Source organism: Lipotes vexillifer, unplaced genomic scaffold, assembly GCF_000442215.2.
Source record: "Lipotes vexillifer unplaced genomic scaffold, Lipotes_vexillifer_v1.1 scaffold416, whole genome shotgun sequence".
In the NCBI taxonomy this organism is placed as follows: Eukaryota; Metazoa; Chordata; class Mammalia; order Artiodactyla; family Lipotidae; genus Lipotes; species Lipotes vexillifer.
Window position 1 is genome coordinate 141,622 of NW_006781636.1, and position 17,800 is coordinate 159,421.

General features: G+C 39.8%; 1 protein-coding gene across 1 annotated transcript in view; it reads left to right on the plus strand.

Moving 5' to 3' along the window:
* Positions 1-17,800, plus strand: part of CD96 (CD96 molecule) — an 83,455-nt gene that overhangs the window by 41,911 nt on the left and 23,744 nt on the right. The window contains 1 exon segment of the mRNA XM_007454812.1: positions 6,638-6,730. Coding sequence (XP_007454874.1) covers positions 6,638-6,730 — 93 coding nt within the window.

Sequence of the window (17,800 nt, forward strand, 5' to 3'; positions counted from 1 at the left end):
AAAGAGTTTCTTTGTTTCAAGGCTACAGTCTGCATATTGGGTCCTTCCCAGCCCTGTTACCAATGCTGTTACTTGGTTCCTGCGAGCTTTGGATGGGGTATGTCGCTGTGTAAACCCATCCCTGTTATGCAGAAACAGGTGCCATTCAGACATGAGGACACTAGCATCATGCCTGCAAGCCTGCAACCGCGCCCGTTCACATCATTCTGTGAATTTTGAGTTCATCATTCAGAAATGGTCATGAAACATCCATACTCAACTTAGCCTAATTCCCTCAGAAATAAGTGCACCTCCTTTCCAGAAGACTGTACAAGGTTAGGGCTGCAGTCTTGGAACAGTGTAAAGGTAACTGGTTCTCACATAGATTTACCAGTAGCTTTGGCAGAATCTAAGGACATGAGCTAAAAAACAGTTAACCTCAAATTCCTAAGGAGAATCCTACTCCCATCATAGACAGAGCCACGTTTGAAAAAACAGTATTTTATGATGTTAAGACTGGTTCTTGTTTCTTTTGTTATTGTTTAAAGACTTTATTTTTTAGAGCAGTTTTAGATTCACGGCAGAATTAAGAGGAAGGTACAGAGATTTCTCATATACCCTCTCCCCACACATGCATCCTTTCCCTCATTATCAACATCACTCACCAGAATGGTGAATTTGTCACCACTGATGAAGCTACACTGACACATAGCAATCACCCAAAGTCCTTAGTTTACTTTAGAGTTTCCTCTTGGTGTTGTACATTCTACAGATTTAGGCAAATGATGTACTCATCATTATGGTTAGGTTAGGTCATACAGCCCTAAAATTTCACTGTCCTAAAATTGACTTCTTTCACTTAGTAATATGCATTTAAGGTTCCTCCGTGTCTTTTCATGGCTTGATAGATTTATTTTTCAGCACTGAATAATATTCCACTGAATGCATATACCACAGTTTATGTATCCATTCATCTACAGAAGGACATCTTGTTTGCTTCCAAGTTTTGCCAATTAAAAATAAAGCTTCTATAAACATTCATATGCAGGTTTTTGTGGGGCATGCATTTTCCACTCCTTTGAGTAAATACAAAGGAGCACAATTGCTAGATTGTATGGTAAGTGTATGTTTAGATTTATAAGAAACCAAGAAACTGTTTTCCAAAGTGGCTGTACCATTTTGAATTCCCACCAGCAGTGAATGAGAGTTCCTATTCCTCCATATCCTTGCCAGCATTTTGTACTGTCAATATTCTGGATTTCAGCCATTCTAATAGGTGTAGCAGTATTTCATTGTTGTTTCAGTTTGTGTTCTCTGATGACATATTATGTGGAGCATGTTTTTATATGCTTATTTGCCAACTGTATATTTTCTTTGGTGAGATATCTGTCTCTGGCCCATTTTTATTTTTTTTTAACTTTTTAAAAAATTTATTTATTTTTGGCTGTGTTGGGTCTTCGTTGCTGTGCACAGGCTTTCTCTAAGTTGCGGTGTGCGGGGGCTGCTCTTCGTTGCAGCATGTGGGGGCTACTCTTCGTTGCAGCGTGCAGGCTTCTCATTGCGGTGGCTTCTCTTGTTGCGGAGCACGGTCTCTAGGTGTGCGGGCTTCAGTAATTGTGGCACACGGGCTCAGTAACTGTGGCTCCTGGGGGCTCTAGAGCGCAGGCTCAGTAGTTGTGGTGCACGGGCTTAGTTGCTCTGCGGCGTGTGGGATCTTCCCGGACCAGGGCTCAAACCTGTGTCCCCTGCATTGGCAGGCGGATTCTTAACCACTGCGCCACGAGGGAAGTCCATCTGGCCCATTTTTAAATCAGGTTGGTTGTTTCCTTATTGTTAAGTTTTAAGAATTCTGTGTATATTTTGATAGCAGTTCTTTATCAGATATATCTTTTGCAAACATTTTCTTCCAGGCTTTCCTTCTCATTCTCTTGAACTGTGTTTTGTTTTAAGATCAGAAAGTAGTGAATATTTTTTAAGGTAAGAAGGAAGAGCACTGATTCTGATACTCAGAGCACACCATAATTTCAATTTTACAGGCCAGCCCTGATCTAGTATAATTTTAGACAATTTTAAATTGTCACATGAGTCTTTATCCTAAACGATCAAATATTAAAGACAGTAAATCTTAAACAGTTCAGTTTCCCAAAATTATAGCTTATATTCTGCTCATATTCTGACATTTATCTTTTGAATGGTTTAGAAGATATAGTTGAGGCTCTGCAAAGCAATATCACTGCCATGTCCTATTTTCCTATTTGTTGTAAGTTCTTAAACATTTACTTCCAAACATGCTTTCTGCCTGCAGTAGTACTGCTGGATGCTTTATAAACTCTGGAGTAAAGTTCTGATGCCTTGTGCAAGAGTCATTGCCTTGTGGGACAGATATTGACATGAAAATGCAGGAGAAAACTCTGTCTCTTCGTGCTAAAGTAGAGAAATTCTAAGACTATTACAGAACAAAAAGGAGATTTAGGGAGAGAAGGGGAGGACTTTGTGCTCTCTTTTGTTCCCAGAAAAGAGTAACAATGTTGGAAGGCTGCAAGGTAACAGCCCTCTGAGGTGCTTCTCTCCCTACCTACCCCCCTGTCTCTCGGGACATTCAAGTGCTCAGTGATTCTTATTCTAGAAAACTCAGAAAGGGGAAGGGGTCAAGGTGAAGGTGGCTCGTCAGGCAGCTATTCGAGTACCAGGTCCTGAAGAATTGTCATGATTCAATAGTGACTTTAAAAAAAGCTCTTTCTAGAAATATTCTATCATGCCGACCTAGTCTGTCAGAATGTCTAATACTGTAGCATGGAGGAGTCAATGTTTTGGCATGTACAAAGCATTGTTTTGGTTTTTGGTGGGTAGAGGGAATGGTTTGTTTTTTTCCAGTTCAAGAGTTGAGTGCAGGGGCTTCCTGGTGGCTCAGTGGTTAAGAATCCACCTGCCAATGCAGGAGACATGGGTTTGAGCCCTGGTCCGGGAAGATCCCACATGCTGCGGAGCAACTAAGCCCATGCGCCACAACTACTGAGCCTGCGCTCTGGAGCCCACGCACCTAGAGCCCGTGCTCCGCAACAAGAGAAGCCACCACAATGAGAAGCCTGCGCACCACAAAGAAGAGTAGCCCCCGCTCGCCGCAACTAGAGGAAGCCCGGGCTCAGCAACGAAGACCCAACGCAGCCAAAAATAAAATAAATTTATAAAAAGAAAAAAAGAGTTGAGTGCAGATACCTCCTGGGGTGGGTAATATTCTGCCTGTCTTGTTGATTAAATAGATTTCCAACTGTAACTGTCGAGATCAAGACCTTTGGGATACAAAGAGAGATAAGGGTTGATGAGTGGTTCAGTGTGTGTGTGAGAGTGTGTATGTGTGTTTTGGGATGTGGAGAGAGGATTAAAAAGGGATAGTTTGATAGTGGGATGAGAGGACCACTGAATATTAAGGTGACGTATGCCAGAAAAATACTTCTGGGTTTATGATTTCCCTCATACCCGTGACTGATCCCGGGAATACTGAGAGTATCAATAGAGGACTTTACATACAGATCACCTAAAGTTCTTGTTAAAAAGAAGATTCTGATTCAGTAAGTTGAGGGGTTGAGAGGGGCAGGGCCTGAGATCCTGCATTTCTAACAAGATCCTAAGAGATGCTATGGACCACATTTTGAGAAGCAAGGACCTAGCAAACCGTGGGGTTCAGTTCATTTCTGGGTGGACCAGCTAATGGCTGATTCAAGCTCTGAAGGAGCTCTAGAATTGACCCAGCTGCCCTTGTGGGACAGACACGTGGCCACTGCTGCCCATGAAGGTGGTCCTGAGAGCCCTGCCAAGGCCTGTGCAGAATGGACACACTTGTGAATGGATGGAGTACTCAGTAGCCCAGCCCCTGACAACATTATGGTAAATGTAATGGTCTGAAAACTGGCTGACATGCTTCTGCTAAATTCTGCATTTGAGTTTTGGGAAATAATTTTTCCCTGTTAGGTTTTAGTCACTCTTTTTTTATACCCCCTTAGTTTTGTTTTGACCAAGACAGAGTTTCTACTTTATAGGCCAGTCTGAAACTAAAAGGACTCTTTATGGCCTCAGTGAAGCTGTGCATCACTTTTGTCACAGAGCAAAGGATTCATCTCAAAGTGCAAATCTTGCAATAATAACATCCTAATGCACTCTGAGGTTGTATGTACCAAGAACCCCTCAGTTTACAAAGATATTTGGTGATGAAACATGGCAAAATAATATCTTAAAGTAGAAATATTCAACAAATGAAAACTAAATGCTTCTTTCCCGTTTTGGAAATCTAGGATTGAGCATAACCTAACAACAACTTCTGTTCTAGGAGTTGGCAAACATTTTCTGATTTTAATCTGCCAGATAGTGAGTATTTTATGCTTTGTGGACCATATGGTCTCTACCACAATTATTCAGCTCTGCCATTGTAGTACAAAAGCAGCCGTAGACAGTACATAAACAAATGGGCATGGATGTGTTTCAATAAAACTTTACTTACAAACATAGGCAGTGAGTGGGATTTCACCTAGCCATAGTCTGCCAACCTCTATTCTAATCAATCTGCAGAGAAAAACACCTAGGCGTTATTTTTCCAGGCTCATTCCATCTCATTAAGGTTACTACTTTGGAAGATGATGCTTATGATGCACCAGCAGTCACATATGTACTTAAAGTTGATCTTTGTTCTTTGAGTGTTAAGAAGAAATCTGCATACATTCAATTCATCCACTTGGATTTGCCAGGAACCGGAAATACAGTGAGAAACAAAACAATTACTTCTCTTGAGAGGTATAGTGATGAAGTAATGAGGCCTTTGCTAGGGCAAACATTAAGAGCTATGAGTGCATCACAAAGATCCCTAGGATTCTTCAAGTCTGAGAGGTACATAGTAGGAAGTTTGGGATGGGAAAGTATTAGGAAACAGTAAGCACAAACATCAAGAAGTCATGGAGAACATTGTGTTTGGTAAATTGGATTGAAATATTACCTGTTGGATTGAGGGTGTATTATTTTTTAAATGTATTTATTTATTTTTGGCTGCGTTGGGTCTTTGTTGCTGTGTGCGGGCTTTTTCTAGTTGCAGTGAGCAGGGGGGCTACTCTTCATTGTGGTGCACAGACTTCTCATTGCAGTGGCTTCTCTTGTTGCACAGCACGGGCTCTAGGCGCACGGGCTTCAGCAGTTGTGGCATGCAGGCTCAGTAGTTGTGGCTCGTGGGCTCTAGAGCACAGGCTCAGTAGTTGTGGTGCATGGGCTTAGCTGCTCCATGACATGTGGGATCTTCCCGGCCCAGGGCTCGAACCCATGTCCCCTGCATTGGCAGGCGGATTCATAACCACTGCGCCACCAGGGAAGTTCTGAGGGTGTGATTTTAAAGAGATGTAAAAGATAATAGTCAGCATCAGGAAATGAATATAGGAGTGTAATGCGGGATTAAATCATGATCAGATTTGTGTGTCATGCTGAAGAGTTCAAACTTGTCCCAGATGGCATAAGGGGAAGAGAATAGTCATTCTGCTGACCTATTCACATACTCTCCATATAACTATCCCCCAACCTCCTCAGAGATTAATAGCAAGGGATCATTTATGATAGCAAGTCACAGCCAGCTGTGAGTACTACTTATATCCAACAGCAGTAACAAACTACCAATGAGAATAAAACATAGATGCATTTAGATCACAAAAACAAATTCCTTCCAATGTGCTATGTGCTATCAAGTGACATAGCTTAAATTGTATATACTTATTCCTTAAAGTAAATTAAAGAATAGGAACAATAGTATAATTTCTAATTAAATGTCCAAATAACTGATACAGCTCATCATGGTATCTAGAAATGCCATGGTATCTAGAAAAATCACAAAATCCCCTAGCCTGGAAATCATTTAATTATATTTAATCCACATATTCCTAAAGTCAATAGGTCCTTCTTACATTTTTAAGTTGTTTTAAAATGCTAATAGGATTATTTTACAGTACAATAACGGAGACTTATTAAGGAAATGACGTGAATGTATAATGTGATAAGTAAAACAACGTATTCCAGCCTCTCTTTCATCCCAGACACCCCACACACACAGAGAGAGAAAAGCTATAGCCAAATAGAAGTTTTATGAAAAAAATAGAAATTTTAGAAAGAGCACAATAATACCATCAGTCTTAGGTTTATTGATGTTGTGTCCCATTGGAGAGCTGTATCATTGTTTCTACTCTTAGTAATAAAAAAAAATTGTGGGCTTATGGATATGTAAACTGTATGGTTACTTTTCAAATACCTCAAAACATTAGCTGCAGTAATTGTTTTACCAGGTTTTGGTTAAACGTCTCTTTCTCCAGGAAGCTTTCCCTGACCTCTCAATGCTGGTTGGTGCCCCTCCTTTGCATTCTCTGGCACCCTGCACTTCTGCTGTCACAGCACTAAACACAGTGCCTGGCTACCTGTCTATTTTCTAGGCTGTGTGCTCTTTAAAGAAAGCTCCATGTCTTTGTCATCCACCATTAAATTCCACTGCCTTGCCCATAGCAGGGCAATAATGATGGTTTTTAATCAATAATAATTTGTTAGATGAATAAGTAAAGGTTTTGGGGGAACTAATTTAATACTTTATCTTCCAATCACAGTATTTTGTTCATTACTCATGTCTATTTAATCCTTCCAGGCTCAGTGAACCCTCCAACAGATTCTCTGCTTGATGCTACAGAATCTACCCGTGGCATCCAGCCTTCTCCAGCCAACAGCATATCTCCTACAAGTAAGGATGTTTTCATACTGTTTTACTTCCCATGAGCTATTAATCCTTTAACTAAGTAGGTTGATAAAGAAAAAATTTTCAGAAAATTTGTATGATTCATGCCCTGTTCTTGCCTATGGCATTTCAGGTAAATATATTATGTACTATTGTCATGGATTAGATTAATTAGCACAGTTTCCAAAGTCCTTCACTTGAAGACCTGGCAAAATCAGGGTCAATAAACCTGCAATGAGAAATTTAAGTTCTGTATTTATTATTAAATAAGTTAATAAATTGACAGTGTTCCTCCACAACTATGTTCTCAGTAGGGTGTTTAAGAAATTGGTTGTAAATGGGGATCCTGTGGGCCAGAGGTGGGTAGATAGTTTTAAATTTACATTTGTTCTGGTTCATATCAATTTTGACAAAGTTGACTGGTGTGGACTTGAATTCAGCCTCCTAGTAGCATTATTAATAATGGAGTTCAGGCTGGGTCAGTGTTACTGTGGCAAAGGGATAGCAGTGACTTTCAGAAGTTGGCATTGATGCAAACAAATCATAAATTTCCATACCTATGGCCTTTTTGTTTAACAAAGGACCAAGGTGACTTTCTCTTACACAGAAAAGGATGCTCTACATAGAGTAGAAGTATGCTTTTTATTTCTTATTTAATTAAACTATCAATTTTAGCTCAAAATGAGAACTGAAAATGGAATAAGACAAAGCAGTCAATAGGAATGAACAATATAGCCTGTAGCCTTTAGCATATAGCCTGAACTCACTGTCACAGGTTGATATTTCTCAGAAAATGAAGCATGTGGCAGGATGAGAAATGCCTGCAAATCACCCAACAGAAGTTTTACATCCATCTGATTGTTTCCTAGTTCTTAAGGCTTTGTAATTTTCTTTTTTTATGCTTCTTTTTCTTCCACTTTTAACTCATCATTCAGCAATAAACTATAGTAAATTATGGTATTCTTCATTCAACAAATATTAGCATATTCAACATTAATACCTTAAGTCTCTTTAGTACTCTATGTATTAGCTATCCATTGCTGTATAACAAATTACCCAAACAAAAGTTAACTACTTATAACACATATGTTGTCTCACGTGGTTTCACACGAGACAGGAGCAGCTTAGCTGAGTGGTTGGCTCAGGTTCTTTCATGAGGTTGTAGTCAAGCTGTTGGTTGGAGCTCCTGTCATCTGAAGGCTTGACTGGAGCTGAGTGAGGGCTCCGTTTCCAAGCATGAACACGTTGGCAGGAAGTCTCAGCCTCACAATATGGCAGCTGTCTTCCCCCAGACCAAGTAATTCAAAGAATAGAGTCACCAAGACAAAACCACCCTCCCCTTTTATGACCTAGTCTGCAAAATTGCACACCATTACTTTTGCTATATTCTATCTATTAAAAGCAAGTCACTAAATCCAGCTTACACCCAAGAGACAGAGAATTGGCCTCCACTCCTTGAAGGAAAAAGTGTCAAAGAATTTGTGGACAAATTAAAACAACCACATCCTATCACTTAGAAGACGTTTGCACCTAAAATTCAATGTGGTTTGATATTCTTTATTATGAGAGGTGGACAGAGTAAGCATTACCATTTCCATTTTCCAGATGGGGACACTGAGATGCTGAGAACTTAAATGACCACATGACTAATAAGTGGCAAAGTAGTATTCACACCAAAGTCTTCTGACTATAAATCTAGTTCTCAATACATTAGATGCCATGTTTTCTCCAAATGGTCTAAACACTTCATGAGGACAGGGACCATATTTATTTTGCTTCCTCACGCATGCCTAGCCTACAGAGTAGGCATGCAAAAATATTAGTTGAGTAAATGAATGAAAAAGAATAAATGAGAATAATGTTCCTTCACTATGTAGATATCATTTAATAGACTCCATGGTGTCAAAAAAAGATGATAATTTGTTTCTGCCTTCAAAAGGGTTGCCTTGTACTTGGAGAGAGATGACATGCACATATGAAAATAAGTCCAAACAGTAAGGTGAAAGGTGCAGTGTTTTATAGAATTAAAATGCTCAGGGAGAGATACAGACCAAGAAGTCTTAAGTTTTGAGTATGGAAAGGTGCCTATGAGTTCGTGGAGTCAGGAAGCGTTACAAAGAGAGATGAAATAAGCTGACCCTTGAAGTATGTATTGTATTTATTTGACTATTAAGAGCTTGAAAAAACATTTTAAAGAGAACAAAATGAGCCATTGTGCATTGGTGAAGATATTTGTGGGGATTTGAGAAAATTTTAGTAAGTAAGTTTGGGTCAGAGGAGTGGGATTGTGTAGCAGAGAAGCAGGGATGAAGATTGAAAACTGCAGAATAAAGAGAGCCTTCAGACCCAGTCTAAGGATTCTAAATGTTATACCTTAAGAGATGGGAGGGACCTCATTAAACATTTTTTTAGAAGGGAAGTGACATAATTCATCACCAAATGTTTACTGAGCACTTCCTATGTACCAGGTGCTCTTCTAGGTGCTAGAAATACAACAGTGAACAAAAGAGAAAAAAGAATCATGCTGTCATGGCGTATCCATTCTGCTAGTTGAAAGCACAAATAAATTTCTTCTAGCTCAGTTTTCTGTGGGGTTAGTTGACATATACTAAATTGTTCCATCATTTCAAACACCATTTTTATTTCTGTGAAGAAATTCAAGAAAAAGAAAAGGACATTTGTTATCTTCAAAGAGTCTACAATCTAATATAGCACTAGGATTAGAGAGGTTGAAAGAGCACAGTCAAATAAATATATTTGTTTAAAAGCAGAAAAAATGCTACCTGATCTGCTGTCATACTAAGGTGATACAGTTTGGAAATTTCTGGAGAATCAAAAGCCCTCCTTAAAAATAAGGCCCCATTACACTGGACCTCAGGACTGTTTTAGATCAATGGTTCTCACCAGGGTGATTTTGCCTCCGCCCCCCTCCCAGGGACATGTGCAGTGTCTGGGGACATTTTTGGTTGCCAAAATGGGGGAAGGGATGGTGCTCCTAGCATCTGTTATGCAGAGGCTGAGGATGCCACAACGTAAGACAGGACGAGGAATTATCAGGTCCAAAATGTCAATAGTGCTGAGGTTGAGAAACCCTGTTTTAGTTCCAGGCTCAGGTATAATAAGACTAGCTATTTCTCACTTTGCAAAATCTGGACCTCTGTCAAGAGAGTAACAAGATAATGTTTGGAATAATTTTCGGTCTGATTTTTATATGTTAAAAAAACATGTTAAATCAATGGCTGCTTGTATCTAAGTGAAACTTACTTGCTTAGAATAACACTGAATTACAACTGAAAAATCTAAATCTCATCTTGGCAATCTGGAGGGTAATTGTGAAATCACATGATGACTGGCTGCCTCAGAAGCTGGTAGGATTCGCCCTTGTGTTCCTTTAAGAGAGGAAATGGGGTGGAACATGTCATGGAAACCAACTTCAAAAGGCTATGGTTTTGTTCTAAATTCTAAGATGTATATAATTCAGTCATAATTATTAAGCTACAGATCTTGCTGCAAACCTCCAATTCGTATTCTTTTTTTTCCTCAATGAAAGGATATTCTTGAAACAAACGTAGAAAGTAATGGAAACAATGGAACCTTATAACTCACAGCCGACTTCAAGAGTTACCCAGGGAAGCCCAGCTCAATTCAACCTGAACTAACTGGTGTTTTCTGAGTGCCAGCTGCATTCGCAGCACTGTCCTAGAAAAAGACAGGAGGCTGACAAGCTAAGTGGTGAGATGAGACAAGCCTGCATGGAGCCATAGAAACCCCAGACAAATCTAGGATGAGACAGTACTGGCGTAACTCCAATCTTCCATTGCCCTGAGCAGAGCCCTATGCCTTCTAACGCACTGGCCATGAACTGCCTCTAGACTACGTAGCCTCAGAGAGCAGAACCTCAGAAACCTCAGAGAAACGCCAGCCCAGACTGTAGCAGTCATCCAAGACCTCCTTTCATTCAACAAACACCGAGTGCTGACAATGTGCCAGGAATTTTTGAGGCGCTGGGATACAGTAATGAATGAGACAGGCAGGCCCCCTGCTGCACAGAGCTTACAATCTAGCCAGACCCACTTGCCTAGCCTCCCATTTCACTGGCTACCATGCCACAGACCTTTTGGCTTTGCCTCCTATTTTTGTGTACAACTCTTGGACCTGATGGCATTTACTTTTGATATTAAGCCCTCTCTAAAAACTTAGATAATCCTTACAGTCTGGATCTTTCTACTCCTGGAAGCTTTGAGTGAAATACCATATCCAGTCTGATTCTGACCATTGGCCAGCTCTCCAGGTGAGCCCACCTGATCCTTGGCGAGTGGGGGGAATCAGAGAGGAAGGGTACAGACTGAAGGAAGTAATTCCACAGGGGATGCAATGAAACTACTAATTTATGGGAAAGCCTGTCAGAAATGGGTGGGAGATCAACCTGGAATTAGATGAGATTAGTCCAATGCAAATACAGGGGAAGCAGATTAGATCATTTGTAGATCTGGATATTCTAAAGTGAAGAGGGGGGTCCCAGAGAGACTCTGCAAGGCAATGAGAAGCCTGTGTGATTTGTTTGTGATAGCAACTTCTGACACCTTCTCTGGTCATGCCATACCTGTCTTCAAGGGTCAGGACACCTCTGTTGCTGTCTGATCATTTCTGCCTTTATCATATGTATCCAAGCACCGAAAATTAAGAAAAGTAAATGAGTTCTGGGGTCATGGAGAGTAGAGTCAGGAAAGTTGCGCAGGGGGTCTGGAAAGAAATATAGACTCAAATAGAAGAAAGGTGAGAGACAGATCTTCACATAATGGTCTTGAGCAAAGACATAAAATAAAATGCATGCAGGACCTAGGAAGACGAGCAGGATGAGTGCTGGCAGTGCTTGTTGGGAAGGGGGCTGCAAGTTGCTTGGGTGAGGTGGAACCAGGTGGAGGTGAGCTTAGGTTAATAGGCTATGGATTCGATCTGTGATCTGAACATCAACAAACATCCACTATGGCTTTTTGAGTATATAAAAAATGTAAGTAAAACAGAAGACCAAATGATGACGACCAGATGATATAAAGTGATAATGGTCTGAACTAGAATGGACATATGTAGAAATTGAGAGTTCTGTGTGTGGCAGAAGCCTCAGCAGGGTTGTCTGCCTAAATGTGGGGGAATAAATAAAATATTTTTATAAAACTATCACACAAGGGCTTTCCAGGTTTTCTTTTTCTAGTTATTACCTAAAAATTTTTACCAACTGCCATGATTGTACTAAGCAATAATGTTAACAATGTTTGTTAATATTTGAGTGCCTCTGATGTGCCTGGCACTATTCTAAACTAGTAAATGTATTATCTCATTTAACCCTCCCCAAAACACAATGGTATAAGTACTGTCATTATCCCCATTTTACAGATGAAGATACTGAAGCACAAAGAGGTTAATTAACTTGCCCAAAGTCGTGCAGAAAGTGAAACAACCTAAACAGTCAGCTGCAAAGCCCAAGTCTTACTGCCTCTGAGAGTATATGATGGGTGCTCAATAAATGTCGTTAGACATTGAATAAATCCCTTCTAGTGTGAAGCTGGTATTGCTGCTATGAAAAGTTCAATATGACAGCTATGCCTATATTAATCTTTCCTTCTCTGGACCAGTGCTTTCTGAGAAATGCTGCCTCCAGAAGTGGGGCTGACATTTCCTCAGTTGGAAATAAATTGGAGAAAAAGACCCTCCTTCATTAGTTACCCCTTTTCCTCTCAACATCATTATACTATAATTCTTATTGCCCAGAGATATGTACAGAATCCATACAAAACTCCAGTGCTCTCCCTTGAATCCTAGGAAATTCTGGACATTACATCTTTCTCACCGCCATTCACCTGGGACGCACTTTACAGGTTGTTAAAGAATTTCTCAATTTTTTCCACTCCTGTCACCCATAAGTCAAGGGGAGCCTCCTTGATGACTGATTTACCTTGGGTATGTGTTTATTCAGTTTTCCCCCTTTTGGGTGAGGTACGTCTGGGGAAAAGCTATTGGACGTCCTATTCAGTTCATTTCCTAATTATTGAGTGTCTGTGAACACACCACATGATGTGTGATGAGCTCTGTCCTGCCTACTGTCATCTTCCCCCAAAGGAGTCTTGCAAATCCTTTGTGGACGAGTAATCCAGCAATACACATTGCCTTTAGTCCTTCAGTGAGCACATGTTCCCCAAACTATCTGCCTTCCATGGGAAAACAGTTGTATGTAGAAACTAAGATTTCACACCACACATCTCCTTTATGTTGACCTGAGGATCAATACCCACCTTATCCTGACATTGAGGGTTGATGAGGCTGACTTGGATGTGTTTAGATGTACTTGCTGACCTATATTCTTTTAAGTGCAATTTTCCAGTCAATGCCGTTGTGGGTTTAAAGACTCTTTGTGCTGCAGGTGAATTAATGGAGTACAATTACACATCTGTTAAGGAGACTGGGTTGTTATGTCGATAAATGCTATGTCAATAGAATGGAAGGCCAAGTGAAAATATTACTATTCGAGAAAATAAGTTAAATTTTCAAGTTTAATTTTACATAAGAATAGGCAAAGTCTTAAACGATTGAGCTTGATGAACTTGATCACTATGACAGCAGCAGCCTGAGCTTACAAAAAAATTTTACCTCTGTTTTTAGTTGAATAAATAAACTGAACGGGGTAGATTAGAAAAAATAATTTTCTTTTGCCCCATCATTCCCTGTCCAAATGAGCTCTGTTGAATCTCTGCCTAGCCTTTGAAAGAAATTTTAGGTAATTTTTTTCCTTGGCTTTTTTGGCGATTTTCATATAATAAAGATTATCTGGTCCCTTTCAGCCACAAGAACAGATTTGTGTCAATAATTTAAAAAGCTTGTCAATGTAATGTCAAAATTGCAAAAGTTAATTCAGTTCAAAACTCCTCTCCCTCCTTCCCACCAACTGTGGGTCTACCTCAGCTGTGGAAGGCTGGGACGTGAGGTTGTGTCTTTTATGTCTCGGGGTGGGGGTGGGGGGTGAGTAAGGGACAGACATGGGAGATGTCTTTATTTCCTGGCTCCATCCTGTTCTCCACTCCTAGTTGTTGGCTTGACTCTCTCTTTGGAGATCATGAAATGGGGAAAAAAGAGGAGGGGTAGGTAAGGAGAGACCTTCCTTGTCAGGCTGACTGTAATCTGACTTAGGTGCCCTAAGGCTGGGGAAAATAAAAATTGCAATCTTGACCTCATGGGGCACTTTGGCAGATTTCAGAAATCTGTGACTGACCTGTCCCCTTGATGGGCCATGCTTCTCTTTCGGTCTCCTGCGTTCCTCCCCTCCCTGCCTGTTAGCTTCTGGGGGGTTGTCAGCTTGGGAGCTTTTTTGTTCCTCTTAGTATTTTTTCCTGGGTGAGATTTCTTTATGTGGCATTCTGTTTCGTCTGGGAAAACATGTACCTTGGCCTCCTGTTTGGGGAAGTGCTCTTTTTCCCTAGTATGGCCATATCTCTCTTCTCTATGCACATTTAGCACTGCTACTTAAGCATAGGCTCCCAGTGTAGCCTCTTTAGCCTGAGTAGTGAACTAGTCCCCTTTGTCCCAAACTCCAGTACACACAGGTCAAGAGATCTGAGCGATGTCTTGAACCCACACTTCATTTGGACTAAGCTAAGGGAGCATATTCTTCTTTCCCTCACAGCACCCCAACTCTCTCCAAAGAAATCCTCACCAGGGCTGCTTTCATCCCCTTACATAGCCTTGAGGTGGATGAGGGACCAGAACTGATGAACCCATTCTACTCTATCTTCACATGTCCTTCATAGGTGGTCTAAAATTCTACTTTAGAAGTGAGGATGACTTGCCCTGTAATATCATTCTTAGCCTTTGGGACCTCACCTAAAATGGAGGTACAAAGAGTCCCATTTGAAAATTCTGCTCTGCATTATCTGTTAAAATTAAAAGAAATTCAGTGACACCAGCAACAACAAAAAAGCAATTAAAAAAACAACCTCATTCACAATAGCATCAAAAAAGAGTAAAATACTGAGGGATAAATCTGAGCAAGAAAGTGAAATATCTGTACACTGAAAAATATAAAACATTGATGAAAGAAATTGTAAGACATGCAAACATGTGAAAAGGCATCCGATGTTCATGGATTGGAATAATTAATATTGTTAAATTGTCCACACTACTCAAAGCAATGTACAGATTCAATTCAGTCAGTCCCTATCAAAATTCCAGTGGTATTTTTCACAGAAATAGAAAAAACAACCCTAAAATTCATATTCACAAAAGATGCCAAATAGCCAAAGCAATGTTGAGAAAGAAGAACAGAGTTGGAGGTATCACACTTCCTGATTTCTCACTATACTACAAAGATGTAGTAATCAAAATAGTATGGTACATGCATAAACAGACATGTAGGCCAACGGGACAGAATAGAGAACCCAGAAATAACCCCAAGCAAATATGGTCAACTAATTTTCAACAAAGGCACCAAGAATGCACACTGAGAAAGGATAGTCTCTTCAATAAGTGGTGCTTAGGAAACTGGATATCCACATGCAAAAGAATGATATTGAACCCTTTTCTTATACCATACACAAAAATCACCTCAAAATAGATTAAAGTTTTAAATATAAGACCTGAAACTGTAAAACTCCTAGAAGAAAACATAGGGAGAATGCTCCTTGACATCAATTGGCCTCAGCAATGACTTTTTTGATATGACACCAAAAGTTCAGGTAACAACAGCAAAAATAAACAAGTGCACTACATCAAACTAAAAAAACATTTCTGCACAGCAAAGGAAACAATCAACAAAATACAAAACAATCTATGGATTGGGAGAAAATATTTGCATATCATATATCTGATAAGGAGTTAATATCCAAAATATATAAGGAATTTATTCAATTCAAAAGCAAAAAACAAGAAACCACCTGCTAAAAGATGGACAAAAGACCTGAACAGACATTTTTCCAAAGAAGACATACAAATGGCCAAAAGGTATATGTAAAGGTGCTCAACATCAGTAATCATTAGGGAAATGCAAATCAAAACCACAGTGAGATATCACCTCACACCTGTTAGAATGGCTGTCATCCAAAAAATTAAAGATAAGTGTTGGCAAGGATATGGAGAAAAGAGAACCCTTGTACACTGTTGATGGGAGTGTAAATTGATGTAGCCTTTAATAGAAAACAGTATGAGAAACATGGAAAATGGTTTTCAAAGTTCCTCAAAAATTTAAATGTAGAACTATGATTTGATCCAGCAACCTCTCTTTTTGGTATATACAGAAAGGAAATGAAAGCCACCTCTAAGGGATATCTGTGCTCCCATATTCACTGTACTATTCACAGTAGCCAAGATATGGAAACAGCCTAAGTTCCCATTGATAAAAAATATATTTTTATGTATGTGTGTGTGTATATATATGTATGTGTATATATATATATGTATGTATATATATATGTATGTATATATATATATATATATATATATGTTATTCGACCTTAAAAAAGGAGATCCTACGACATGCAACAACATGGATGAATGCTGTGGACATTATGCTAAGTGAAATAAGGTAGACACAGAAAAAGAACTACATGATCTCACTTATATGTGAAATCTAAAAAGAGTCAAATACATGGAAGCAAAGAGTAGAATGGTAGTTACCAGGACTGGGGAGGTAGAGGAAATATCGGTCAAAGTGTACAAAGTTGGAGTTAGGTAGGATCAGTAAATCTAGAGATCAAATGTATAGCATGATGACTATAGTTAATAATACTGTACTGAATATTGGGAATTTGCTAAGAGTAGATTTCACATGCTCTCATCACACACACACACACACACACACAAAAGTAACCATGTGAAAAGAGACAACATGTTAACGGGCTGAGTATAGTAATCACTTCACTATGTGTATGTATATCAAATCATCATGTGTACACATGTACAATTTTATTTAAAAAATTAAAAAATTTGTAAGTAAAATAAAATAAATTCATTGAAAATGAAGCAAACATGATGAGGTGATGGTTTACCCACTGAGATGGTCCACAGAAAGCTGTAGTTCTTGGCAATGGTGTGATGGATTGACAAGTAATAAACAGAGTTCTAAAAACATGGCCAAGGTGAGGATGCTTGAAAAAAATGGGGAAAGACAAGAGAAAGAAGAAAAGGAAGAGTGTTAGCATGGGTACTGCCTTCCTTAATGAGTTATAAAAGCAACAGAGGACACTCGGCATGTAAAACACCAGGTAGTATAGTACCTGGTTCATAGTGTCAAAATGTTAGGTTCTTTTTTTTTTTGCGGTACGCGGGCCTCTCACTGTTGTGGCCTGTCCCGTTGCGGAGCACAGGCTCCAGACGCGCAGGCTCAGCGGCCATGGCTCACGGGCCTAGTCGCTCCGCGGCATGTGGGATCTTCCCAGACAGGGGCACGAACCGTGTCCCCTGCATTGGCAGGCGGACTCTCAACCTCTGCGCCACCAGGGAAACCCAAAATGTTAGGTTTTATTATTATTTCCGTTAAATCCCTTTGGGAACATGGTAGGAAGCCAAGGTAGGAAATAAAGTGGTTGAGAAATTAACCAGTCTGTCTTTGTTTAAATTGTTTGGTTTTGTGTATGTGTTTGTGTGTGTTTTAATAATAAAAAAAAAAAAACTAGAATTATGTGTCTACTACTTGAGATGGATTCAGATATAAATGAAACCCCCATGATCATGGTCTTATGAGTGGAGGAGGAAAGTGGGCAGTGAGAAAAAGCAGATATATATAAAGTTGGCCCGAAAGGTCACATGTTATATCCAATGTATTATATTCCCATTACTCTACTCTCCCCCTTGCTCACTGGGCTTCACCCAAATCGGCCTCTTTGCTATTCCTCTAACATGACCCGGTTGCTCCCACCTCAGGGCCTTTTCACTCATTACCTCTGCCTGGAAATTCTTCCCCCCAAAATCCACATGGCTCACACCTCATCTTCTCCTAGTCTTTGTTCAAATGTCACCTTCTCAATGTGGGGCTTTCCATGACCAACTCATTTTAAACTGTAACACTCTCTATCTCACTTCCTGTCCTCTTTC